Source organism: Engraulis encrasicolus, chromosome 1 (assembly GCF_034702125.1).
Source record: "Engraulis encrasicolus isolate BLACKSEA-1 chromosome 1, IST_EnEncr_1.0, whole genome shotgun sequence".
In the NCBI taxonomy this organism is placed as follows: Eukaryota; Metazoa; Chordata; class Actinopteri; order Clupeiformes; family Engraulidae; genus Engraulis; species Engraulis encrasicolus.
The window spans coordinates 10067323-10078641 of NC_085857.1; the positions used below are offsets into that span (position 1 = coordinate 10067323).

At 40.2% G+C, this 11319-nt stretch overlaps 3 protein-coding genes across 3 annotated transcripts; 2 read left to right on the forward strand and 1 right to left on the reverse strand.

The window, feature by feature from the left end:
* The first annotated feature begins 1288 nt into the window (after nt 1-1288).
* LOC134447649 (histone H4) lies at nt 1289-5530 on the forward strand. The gene is made up of 2 exons (XM_063197221.1): nt 1289-1313; nt 5165-5530. Exon 2 carries the CDS (start codon nt 5174-5176, stop codon nt 5483-5485), a length of 312 nt encoding a protein of 103 aa, XP_063053291.1. The 5' UTR covers nt 1289-1313; nt 5165-5173; the 3' UTR covers nt 5486-5530.
* Nucleotides 5531-6202: 672 nt separating this feature from the next.
* On the forward strand, nt 6203-7060 carry LOC134447629 (histone H2B 1/2-like). The gene has a single exon (XM_063197183.1). The coding sequence runs from the start codon at nt 6617-6619 to the stop codon at nt 6989-6991; it is 375 nt and encodes a 124-aa protein (XP_063053253.1). The 5' UTR covers nt 6203-6616; the 3' UTR covers nt 6992-7060.
* Nucleotides 7061-9075: 2015 nt separating this feature from the next.
* On the reverse strand, nt 9076-9720 carry LOC134447435 (histone H1-like). Its single transcript, XM_063196894.1, has one exon. It carries the CDS (start codon nt 9694-9696, stop codon nt 9076-9078), a length of 621 nt encoding a protein of 206 aa, XP_063052964.1. The 5' UTR covers nt 9697-9720.
* Nucleotides 9721-11319: the final 1599 nt, after the last annotated feature.

Genomic DNA, 11319 nt, shown 5'->3' on the forward strand with positions numbered 1-11319 from the left:
TACATCAAGGTAACTAAGTATCATTACAATACAAATTAGAGCTAAAGATTCTTGTTGGACTATTATAATAATTGAATTATGTACTTTTCTTGTGTCTGACGGATTTGACGAAAATCTGGGTGTGAAGGTAAACATGTTAATTTGTTAAAAATTTCTTTTTACCTGGAGCCTGTATTTTTACATGCCTGAAAACTACACATATTTATCTACATGAATATATAACCATCAACAACATATTCTGCATTTTCAAAATCAGGTTTTCAAAACGTGTTTTTTCCCATCTCTCAAGAATCCCTGATTTTCATGTTAGCCATGTAAAACCACGCTAAATGCATTATGACAAGATAGTTTTGAAGGTGATATAGACTTAAAAAAAAAAAAAAACCCTATTGTCTTTATTTTTCAGGGATTCTTGAGAGATGGGACAAAACATGTCCAGGAGATAAAACTCATGTTTATGCTTAAAATGTAATTAAAAATTGCAACAAAATTAGCTGGAATGACAGAAGAAGAAGTTTTGTACAACAAAATATGATTTCATATTGATATAGTTTTCTTTTTTTTTATTTATTATTTTACAGTAGGTTGATTTGTGAACTCCGTAAGAGTCAAGATTTTCTTATGGAGTTGACATGCAAAATCTTATGGAGTTGACGAATTCACCAAAAACTGCTCAGTATGCTACTATGATATTATTTTCAAACGTAGAAACAGGAGGAAAAGTTTTTTTAGGTTATTATATGTATATTAATGTGCATATAACGCATATAATTACATCATTTTCCGATATATGGACAAAAAAGTTAAAACTAAAGTTTAATTCAAAACAAATAAACTTTTTAAAAAGAGAAGCTTATGAATATAACAAAACTACAAAATAAACTGTGAAAAAAACATTTTGCATTAAATACCAACATTATTTTAGATGCAATTAAATATGTTTTAGTTAGTTCATTTAAGACCATAATGATACATCTGTTCATTTTTTTGGTCCCCAGAAAAGACAGTGAGAGACAGTGGAAAGGCAGTGAGATTTCTCTTAATTTAAAAACATATTTTTATGTGTGAGTGAGAGAAGGCAGCACAAGAAGTGTGTATGCTGAATTTCAATTGTCATTTAAACCCTTTGAATAAGGAATTTCCCCAGGTTCTTCTAGAATTTTATTTGAACACTCTACAGCTCCCATAGAAGTAAGAATCTTGCAAAAGACCTTATGACATCATAATGAGAACTCAACATTTGGGCAAAATTCTAATCAAATACCGGTATTTGTGATGCTACTCCTCAAAGGGCTAATGATGGCGTTCTGTTGGTAAACCTGCAACCCCTTTAAACACATATAGATATGCAGATGAAATCAATGGTTAGGAAAACACCTTTGAAAATGAAAAAATATGAACCTTTGAATACTGTAATTTCAAACATTTTCAGTCTTTAAAGGGACACTGCGCAGGAAATTGTCAAAAAAGGTACTGCAACTATGCTGTTCATTGAAACTGGGCTGCCTATTGCCAAATTTGATCTTTACATGAAAGTTTACTAAGTAATAAACAAATATTTTCTAGTATGGTCCAAGTAGAGTCATTTTTGCAGCTAAAAATGGCTATTTTTGGAAATTCAAAATGGCGGACCATGGAGAAGATCCCCCTTTTCATGTATGAAAAGTGCAATTTTCCCTGTCATAATGAATACTTAGAATTTGATGCTGGTGGTAAGTATTCATGAAAAAGGTAACAGTAGTGAATGGGCAGCAATGCATTCGGGAAATGAACTACTACAAATCTTACACAGTGTCCCTTTAACCCTAAAGCGACCGAGTGGGGTCATTTATGACCCCGGGCACAATAATTTTTGTTCACCATTTCTTGTCCTTTTAGGGGTTGGTCAATACCTATGTTGTGCATGTTGTGAATGAATTTTGTGAGAATTGGCCCATTTATAGCCTATGGGAATTTTTCTGGACTTTTACGGCCCTCGGAGCAATTTGAAGTGGCCGCTCGAATGAAAAATGTTCCCCACCCCTGCTCTAATACATATGGAAGACGCCTTTTCACAGCCACAATGTCCAGAAAAAGTTTCAGATAAATGTTGAGTGTGCACAAGCTTATATGTTTGAGACATGGTTTTGTCTATGTAAATTAACATATTCTCTATTAGTCGTGATTTCATGAACCCAGAAATGTTGAGTACCCGAAAGTTTTATTGCAGAAAAAGCCTATAATCTATGGGCCTAATTGATAGAATTTAGCTTGGTTTCCCAAAGTTTCACTTTGAGAGAAGAAAAAAATGCATCGGATGTTTTTTTGTATTTTTTTGTTTAGAGAATACATCATTATCAATGTACGTATGTGACAACCTTTTAGCTAAACAATAAAATGTTCAAATTGAAATGTGTTTGCTTTAGATGAGGGACAAGTAGCCTATGTCTTGGATGTAAATACATTTGAGTGATCCCCAAAATATAATGTATATAGTGGTATTTCTATATTAACTCCTTGGGGTCATAAATGACCCCGCTCGGTCGGATTAGTCGCAAAAACAGCCCGGTCGCTTGAGGGTTAATCACTTTGATTAATGTCATCAAGGTGTCATAATAAAGATAGCACAGGCAATGTCACCTGCCATGACCATAGCGGAATGTCATTGAATGCCATCAAGCACAAAAAGTTTATGACATTGACATTATGATTATAACACGTCCATGACTACATCACAATACAGTTATGACGCTGTCGTGTTAGCCTACTCTATAGTTCATGACAAAGAAATCGTGCTAGTGAACAAAACACAGCATGTTTCAGGATGTAATCAGAAGTGCATATCGCAGAAGTTCAATATTTTCTAGTTTCTAAGCAGCATTTTTAATTAAAACAAATAAAAAAATATGTATAGTGCACATGTCATTCAATGTGCTTAACCCTTGTGTTGTGTTCGTAAGCTGCATACACCTGTGGTGTTCGGGTCATTTTTGACCCGTGATAACAAAACTCAGCCATAAAACACCCAAAAACACCAGTTATCATCAAATATTGTTTTTCATCTCATGGCTAACTTGGTTTGTATTCATATCCATGGAAATATCACTTCATGTATTCATCTTTTTGACTTTACTGGTCTTTTATCTTACATTATGCAAATCGTTTTTGATGACCAAAACTATCAAAATCTGCATAAATTCACTATTAATACCTCCTAAAGTGATACAATTAGTGATTATGTTGTCCATGTATTACAGCTGATATGTGAGTACAACAACCCCCAAATTTATTTTATTGTTTTTTCTCTAATATTGAAAAATATCATCAATAGTGGCATTTGTGGTGTTGAGGTCCAAACCAACCCAAAGAGATTTATAGCAGGATAAAGACCAAATGTCAACTAAATTAGTTTTTCAGTGCATAAAATCAATGTTTAAATATGTTGACTTGGTGTTTTTCAATATTTATATAATTTTAGTGTGGTAAATATACAAAATAGCAATTCTATCCGAGTCACAGCTATTCCACCAATCTAATGCAAAGATATTGGAAATGAACACATCAATTAACATGAAAAAATCTGAATCCCCTATGCCATGAACATGGACCATTATGTCATTGCCACATCAACGTTATGGAAAGTATAAGACCAGTTCTACATGTTTGGGTGCCATGATGTATTTTTGATACGTTTTTTGGAAAAAATAATGTGCAAAAATATATTTTGCAAACAAATGTGCAAAAAATCTCATTATATAATGCAGAAATTGATTCCCTGACCATGAAAACATATGAGTAGACACCAGAAATACATCTGTACTCCTTTCACAACAGGAGATATGACGTATTGTAGTGTATGGGAATGTCCGGCGGCCATATTGGATTTGGAATATGAAAAAGCCGGCAAAAAAAAATTCAGGCAAGAAATATATTTTCCTCACCATAAATCACCAAACTAAAGACAAGGGGCAACCAACAGCTTTTCAGAAATGCATACAACAGCCAAAAATCTATGCCGGGTCAATTTTGACCCTGAACACCACAGATGTAACTTTTTTTTTTTTTGGACCTTTAAAATTTACTAAAATGATAAAACATATTTTTTGTGTGTTGCAATGATTGTGACTGAGGATTAGATGAAGCCTTATTCCAAGAAAATAAAGGAAAGTGTGTTTTTTTCACACTAAAACTTGAAAACGGGTCAAAAATGACCCAAACACAACATAAGGGTTAAGAATAGAGAAAAGAGAAGAAGAGGAAGAAAAAAAATAGTTTATGTTATAGATAGTGCGTAAATGACTATCACCAAAGGCAGATGAGAATAAAGCAGTTGTTAACCCCCTTTTAAAACAAGATAGGCCTACTGTTCTAATTTGGACAGGGAATTGGTTCCAGCATTTCGCAGCATAATGCCTCAATGCCATTTCATTTTTAGATGAAATGCCGTTAGATTAGGCTACTTCCACGCGGTTTTGATAGACTCACCTTCGATTTAGGCTATTGATAGCTCATCTCGACAGAATGTCTTGTCAATGCAATCTATGCATAGGGTTTTTGCAACTATATTTTTCTTATCATTACAATGAGTAATCCAATTATTCCACGGAGTATTATTATTATGTGATAATAATATAAGATCATCATTTATTGTCTCTTCAATAGAACTTTTGTTTGGACATGTGAGTGTGATGTAGGCCTTCACAAAAACATAGTACAACAGACAGAAAAATGAAACACACATGTACACTGAACAAGGAAATATGTAACATATACGGACAGCTTCTGTTAATATAGTTCTGACTGCATCTTGGCCCATACCAACCAGCAAGCATTCGTCCAAAATAGTAATGCAAACCAAACATATTGCACTCATGCCTTTCAGAGAGATCAAAAAAAGAATAAACAAATAGTAATGTATGCATGCATGCATGCAGTGTGTAGAATGCGACTGCTCTGCAGTTGAAAGGTTGTAACAATAGGCCTACTCGTGTGTTCGAGTGTTGCTATTAGAAGGGCACTGCGCATGTCACCAATATGGATAGCTTACATGCTCCCGACATAACTGTTTCGAACTCACAAAGGGAGGGGCGCTTGGCCCTAGTAAGCCTGGTTTCAAGCAGGTCCTCCTGTCTGACATGAATACGCGGGGATCACTATGAGAAGGTACTAGTCTTTGTGATTACAGAGAGATAACATGAGCGGACGCGGCAAAGGAGGAAAAGGTCTTGGGAAGGGTGGCGCAAAGCGTCATCGCAAAGTCCTTCGCGATAACATCCAGGGAATCACCAAGCCTGCAATCAGGCGTCTGGCTCGCCGTGGTGGTGTGAAGCGTATCTCTGGCCTCATCTACGAGGAGACCCGTGGTGTGCTGAAGGTGTTCCTTGAGAACGTGATCCGTGATGCCGTCACCTACACCGAGCATGCCAAGAGGAAGACTGTCACAGCCATGGACGTCGTCTATGCTCTGAAACGCCAGGGACGTACTCTGTACGGTTTCGGAGGTTAGATATCGATTAACCCAACAAAACCCAAAGGCTCTTTTAAGAGCCACTCACATATCTGATGAAGCTAATATATCCATTGTGTCCACACTCTCAAATGAAGGGACCATTTGCATGAACTGATGAAATGGTTATTTTTTTTCATGTTAGCCTTGCGCTTCCAAGTACACAAAGATCCACCCACATATCTAAGAAAAGCTAATATGTCAATTTTGTACAACCAAATGAAGGGAACATCTGTGTGAAACGATGAAATGGTTAATTCTATTCAGAACGTGGAAAGAATAATTCCCTTAGCTCTGTACTGCAAAGCAAACCAGGAGCCGCAGAATTCCACGTTAATTGACACATTTATTATACGTTGTGTGAAGCTTTTCACTGCAGCTTTGCTTTCGAACCACTCACACGATTTGCAGTAAAGATCAATTTGGAATTCTGAGGGAGCTTAACTTGTTCTTTCAAGTTAAACCATGCCCATTGCAGTGCGTAGTAGAAAAATGGAACTGGCCCAGTTATCATGACTTATTGACTCACGTCACTCATCATTTGTTAGGACTCCCAGCAGTTTTCCTATGAGCTGGTCTTGACAAAAGCCAATTTGCACAATGTGGTCCATCGTGTATGTAGGCCTATATCTTAAAATCGTGAAATATTCGGAAATGTCCGTCTCAATAATTTCCCCCCTGTGATCCATAAATTATACTCTATACTACAGAATGAATAATGTAGACAACTTAATTTGGGCAGGTACAATAAGGTCTGCTATTTACCCTTAAAACAAATTAACCTACACGCACGCAACATACATGTAGGCCTACCTATAGTAACTTGAGTCTTGAGGTCATCTCACTAGAATAGGCTACTCCTATTACTTTGTTGAACGTAATTAATTTCGTTAAAGAAAGTGCGGGAAATGGTCAGTGTGCAATGAGGGCAAAACTAAGGTTTGTGGGTCGAGTGTTCTTTGAGGCAGAGAACGTCCCCCGATTTCAAAAGTAACCAATCATCGCCTCTGAAAATGGAGGGAAATGGCTCGTTGGATTTTCTTTGAGCTCAGCTTGTGTGACGTAGTACAGCAGCTGTAATATATACGGTACATCTCGGTGTATCTGTTACTACCCGACTGATTCATCACCATGCCTGACCCAGCCAAGCCTGCGCCCAAGAAGGGCTCCAAGAAAGCCGTGAGCAAGACCGCCGGAAAGGGTGGCAAGAAGCGCAAGAGGACCAGGAAGGAGAGCTATGCCATCTACGTGTACAAGGTCCTGAAGCAGGTCCACCCCGATACTGGGATCTCTTCTAAGGCCATGAGCATCATGAACTCCTTCGTCAACGACATCTTCGAGCGCATCGCTGGTGAGGCTTCCCGCCTGGCACATTACAACAAGCGCCACACCATCTCCTCAAGGGAGATCCAGACCGCAGTGCGTCTGTTGCTGCCCGGTGAGCTCGCCAAGCACGCCGTTTCTGAGGGAACCAAGGCCGTCACCAAGTACACCAGCTCCAAGTAAAGTGTTCGCCCACATTTTCCCAACCAAAAGGCTCTTTTAAGAGCCAACCAAACTCTCATCCAAAAGCTATTCCATATCTTGCCAAGATCCTGCAGAATATGTGATCACACAGTCTTCCTCACAGACGCGCACAACCATAACCATCAGTCCATAAGCTAACAGACGAAGTGTACTGTATAACTCGCCAGGTCTATATTCAGGATGTAGCACAGTAAGATATTGCAGTCTTTCACAGTTAAATGTGGGCCTCGCGTGCGTCAGTACAAAATTAAGCCTGGTTGAACTTGTAGGTCAATTCAAGTTTACAAGTAAAGCCATATTTTTCATGTTTTCGGCTTCATTTGGAGTGGCGCGCAAACAGTACCACCAACCACCATTGATACAATATGTATATTAGCTGCGCCTAGTCGTGGATACATGCATTGCAACGAGCTGTGCTGCGTCTCTAATGGAGGTCATCTTGCACCTGTTCAACTAACTACAAAGGCTCGGCAACGGGAGGCAGTACGATACCGCTGGACTTGACACTGTATGAGGCTTGTGGGAGGAAGGTTTACTACCGTTCCACGTATATTGTCAGAAAACACTCGGGAAGTCAATGCGCCTTTGAACTTTTCTTTTGATATTTATTTCTTTACATCCTTCCTGGTTATCTAAATGTCAAGTATCACGATAACCATGATAATACAGCACTTCCAGTATCCTGTAAGTACAAGGTGGTCCCTTGTAATTTTTACCGTATCTGCATTTGTTAAACAAGTGGAAAATGGCTTTGTTGAGAATAGGTGGGTGGCTCTTAAAAGAGCCTTTGTGGTCTGGGACGTTGGGACAAATTTACTTGGACTTCTCGGTCTTCTTGGGCAGGAGCACAGCCTGGATGTTGGGCAGCACGCCACCCTGAGCGATGGTAACTCCACCGAGCAGTTTGTTCAACTCCTCGTCGTTACGCACGGCAAGCTGCAGATGACGAGGGATAATGCGACTCTTCTTGTTGTCACGAGCGGCGTTACCGGCCAACTCCAGGATCTCAGCGGTCAAGTACTCGAGCACTGCAGCCATGTAGACGGGTGCACCAGCTCCCACGCGCTGAGCATAGTTGCCTTTACGCAGCAGCCTGTGCACACGACCGACGGGGAACTGCAGCCCAGCCCTGGATGACCGAGTCTTTGCCTTTGCCCTAGCCTTGCCGCCGGTTTTGCCTCTTCCGCTCATATTTGAAGCTTTGTTTTAGATTTCGAGAAATCGAATGCTTGTTTATTCGCCTCAGGCCACTATATATCCACGACTGGGGAGGCAACCTAAAGCCTGAGTGGCTGAAGCTGTAACCTTTGGAGCCAATCACTGGGTAGTCAACACCGTGACGTCGTTGGGGAACCCAAAATGCGCTCTTTCCCCCTTCTCCCCAAGATCACATATTCCCTTTTTTGGCAAATAATATACGTCATGCCATGACATTAAAGTAAAAACATGTATGCATGGCGACGGAATTTGACACAGCCCACCATGCGCTTTGTTATATGCCCTGTTCTCTGAGGTGTGTATTTAATAAAGTAGCAGTAGAAGTACTCTTACATATGTAATTACGACCCTATGACATAGAATCTTTGCAATGTCATACTACTAGTGTTGTAATTACACATGTAAGCACTTCTACTGTAAACAACGTATTGCCTATCCCATTAGGAGCAAACAGCTGGAGTCAGGCGTTCATTGTGCGTGTCTCTAAAGCTTCCAACTATATAGTTCCTAAACAGCATGATCTGTGTACATATGTATCTTGTACAGATGTGTGCATGTTCATAACTAGCCATTTACTGGCAGCGTTTGACTGGGTTCAGCCTTTGTATCGTCATGGCAATAGCGGCAGGGCCGTGAGTGGGGCCTCGGTGATTTTGCAAACAATGAACGAGGTTGGTTGTGAAAAATGGCGCAAATGATGCTTGGCAGGAGACCGCTAGTTCATTCATGTCAAACTCTGAGACAGTACTCGTGCGTGCATTTCAATGGAACGTGTGCAATTAATGAGTAAATCGGGTGGCTCTTAGAAGAGCCTTTTGTTTGAGAAAAAGCAGCCTAAAATGAATTTACTTCTTCTTAGGGGCTGCCTTCTTGGGCTTGGCTGCTTTAGGCTTAGCTGCCTTGGGCTTGGCTGCTTTAGCCTTCTTTGGGCTCTTTGCTGCCTTCCTGGGAGCCGCGGGCTTTTTTGCCTTCTTGGGACTCTTTGTAGCCTTCTTAGGGGCTGCGGGCTTCTTAGCCTTCTTCGGGGACTTCTTGGCGGCGGCTGGCTTTTTGGCTGCTGCCTTCTTGGGCTTCTTTGCTGCGGCGGGCTTCTTTGCAGCTGGCTTTTTGGCAGCTGGCTTTTTGGCCGCTGGCTTCTTGACTGCCTTCTTCTTGGGCTCGGCCGCCTTCTTGGCTAACTTGAAGGATCCGGACGCACCGACTCCTTTAGTCTGGACAAGGGTGCCTTTAGTTACCAGTCCTCTGACTGCCACTTTGACACGTGCCTTGTTCTTCTCCACATCGTATCCGCCAGCTGCGAGCGCCTTCTTCAGAGCGGCAAGGGACACTCCCTTCTTCTCCTTGGAGGCAGCGATTGCTTTCACAATCAACTCGCCAACACTTGGACCAGCCTTCTTGGGCCTGGGTGCTTTCTTCTTGGGTGTCTTTGCCGGTGCGGCAGCGGGGGCTGGAGCAGCGTCTGCCATTCTCGTTGAGTTTCTCCAACACAGAGTTTCTCTACTCAGTAAATGACTGGATGAGTCAGTGGGCAGTACTTAAGATCGACATGAGAGCCGTAGAGATTCAACTATGCCAGCTCTCCGACTCTTTGACTGTACTAGCGAATCGCTTGTGTTTTCTGCTCTCGGTTTATGGCAAAATATGTAAAGAATGAAACCACTTTTGGGTGCATCAACAAGTCCCCTGTTAAAGTAAACAGTTCGATGTTCACAGAAGCATAAACAAAGTGCCTCTCTGTCCGTTTCTGGTGTTTGAACTTGCCCCCAACTTCAGAAGTACCGGTGGAGTTATGGGGACTTGTGTCTGTTTTCTCATGGAAACTTGCGATTTTAAGAGGTTTCTATATATCACACGTTGTCTTCGAAGCCCATGTGATCAAATTCACAATGTCGTTCATCCAACGAAAAAATAATTACTTGCTTACGCCTTCTGTATTACTCTACAAATAGCATGTTTTGGACTGCGTAAAACACAGTCCCTTGCGTGCCCAACTGGCCATACGCGTATAGTCATTAGGAACTTTGGGGCAAAAAACAAGCACAGATGTGCCACTAAAGTAATCATTGAGACTTTTGCCATGTTTAAACTTGGTGAACAAATGTGTGTTTGATGTTTTAATGTGTGGGTTGATGTTGCCTTCCCCGCTTTATGATCTACAATCATCATGCACTAAAGAATGGATGGCAAGGCTAAGCACACACATGGTGTACACACAAGTATTGGTCTCGGCCTTTTCATTTCACCAAACAGGACAAGGACTGCAATTCACTATGCCTCACCACACAGTGACGTGAAACTATGGCATTTTACTTCATAATAATGCCTGGGTGGTTTCATTTTCTGCCCATCTTTACCATCATGTTGTTTACCATCATGTGTTATGCAACATACACCAGGAGATGCTGGTACTATCACTTGATCTTCAACTGCTCAATATGTAGCCTTACAATGAAGCAATCTCCCCCAAATAATGTATTGCTTTCATATTGAACTTGGAACCTTTAACCAAGTTTTTATTTTATTTTTTTTTTTGCAAAAAACATTCTTGTGCTAATTATAAATATACATTATACAATGTTAAGGCATACATTGCAATAAAAAAAACTTGAATATTAGTATCTTCTCTCTATTCTTTTCCTCAAGACCGCCTCTGTCTTTGCAGGATCAGCAACTTCTCCCTGTAGCTCTTTGTTCTTTCTTTACTTGCTGTCTCTATCCACCTGGTACAAGCTTAATCAAGCTGTAAAGCTGTAAATAAATCAACAAAGAAAATAAAGGGGAAGAATTTGAATTATTCAATGAAGCATCTTATCATGAATTCATATTCACATATGGATATATTGGTGTCTGAATAATATAAATACAACACTGAAATGTTTTAGAGCAGGTCTGGGGAACCATACGCATGTCTCGAGGCCGTTTTATCCGGCCCCCGATATCATTATAATGTTATGCAACTTCACATGAAATATGACATATTTTGTAAAAGAATCTTAGAAATTACATTTCCAATGCAATTAAGTTATATTCAGGGGACCTAGAGAATGCGGGGACTGTTTTAAAGGTGTCTACCTTCAATATAGGCCTGA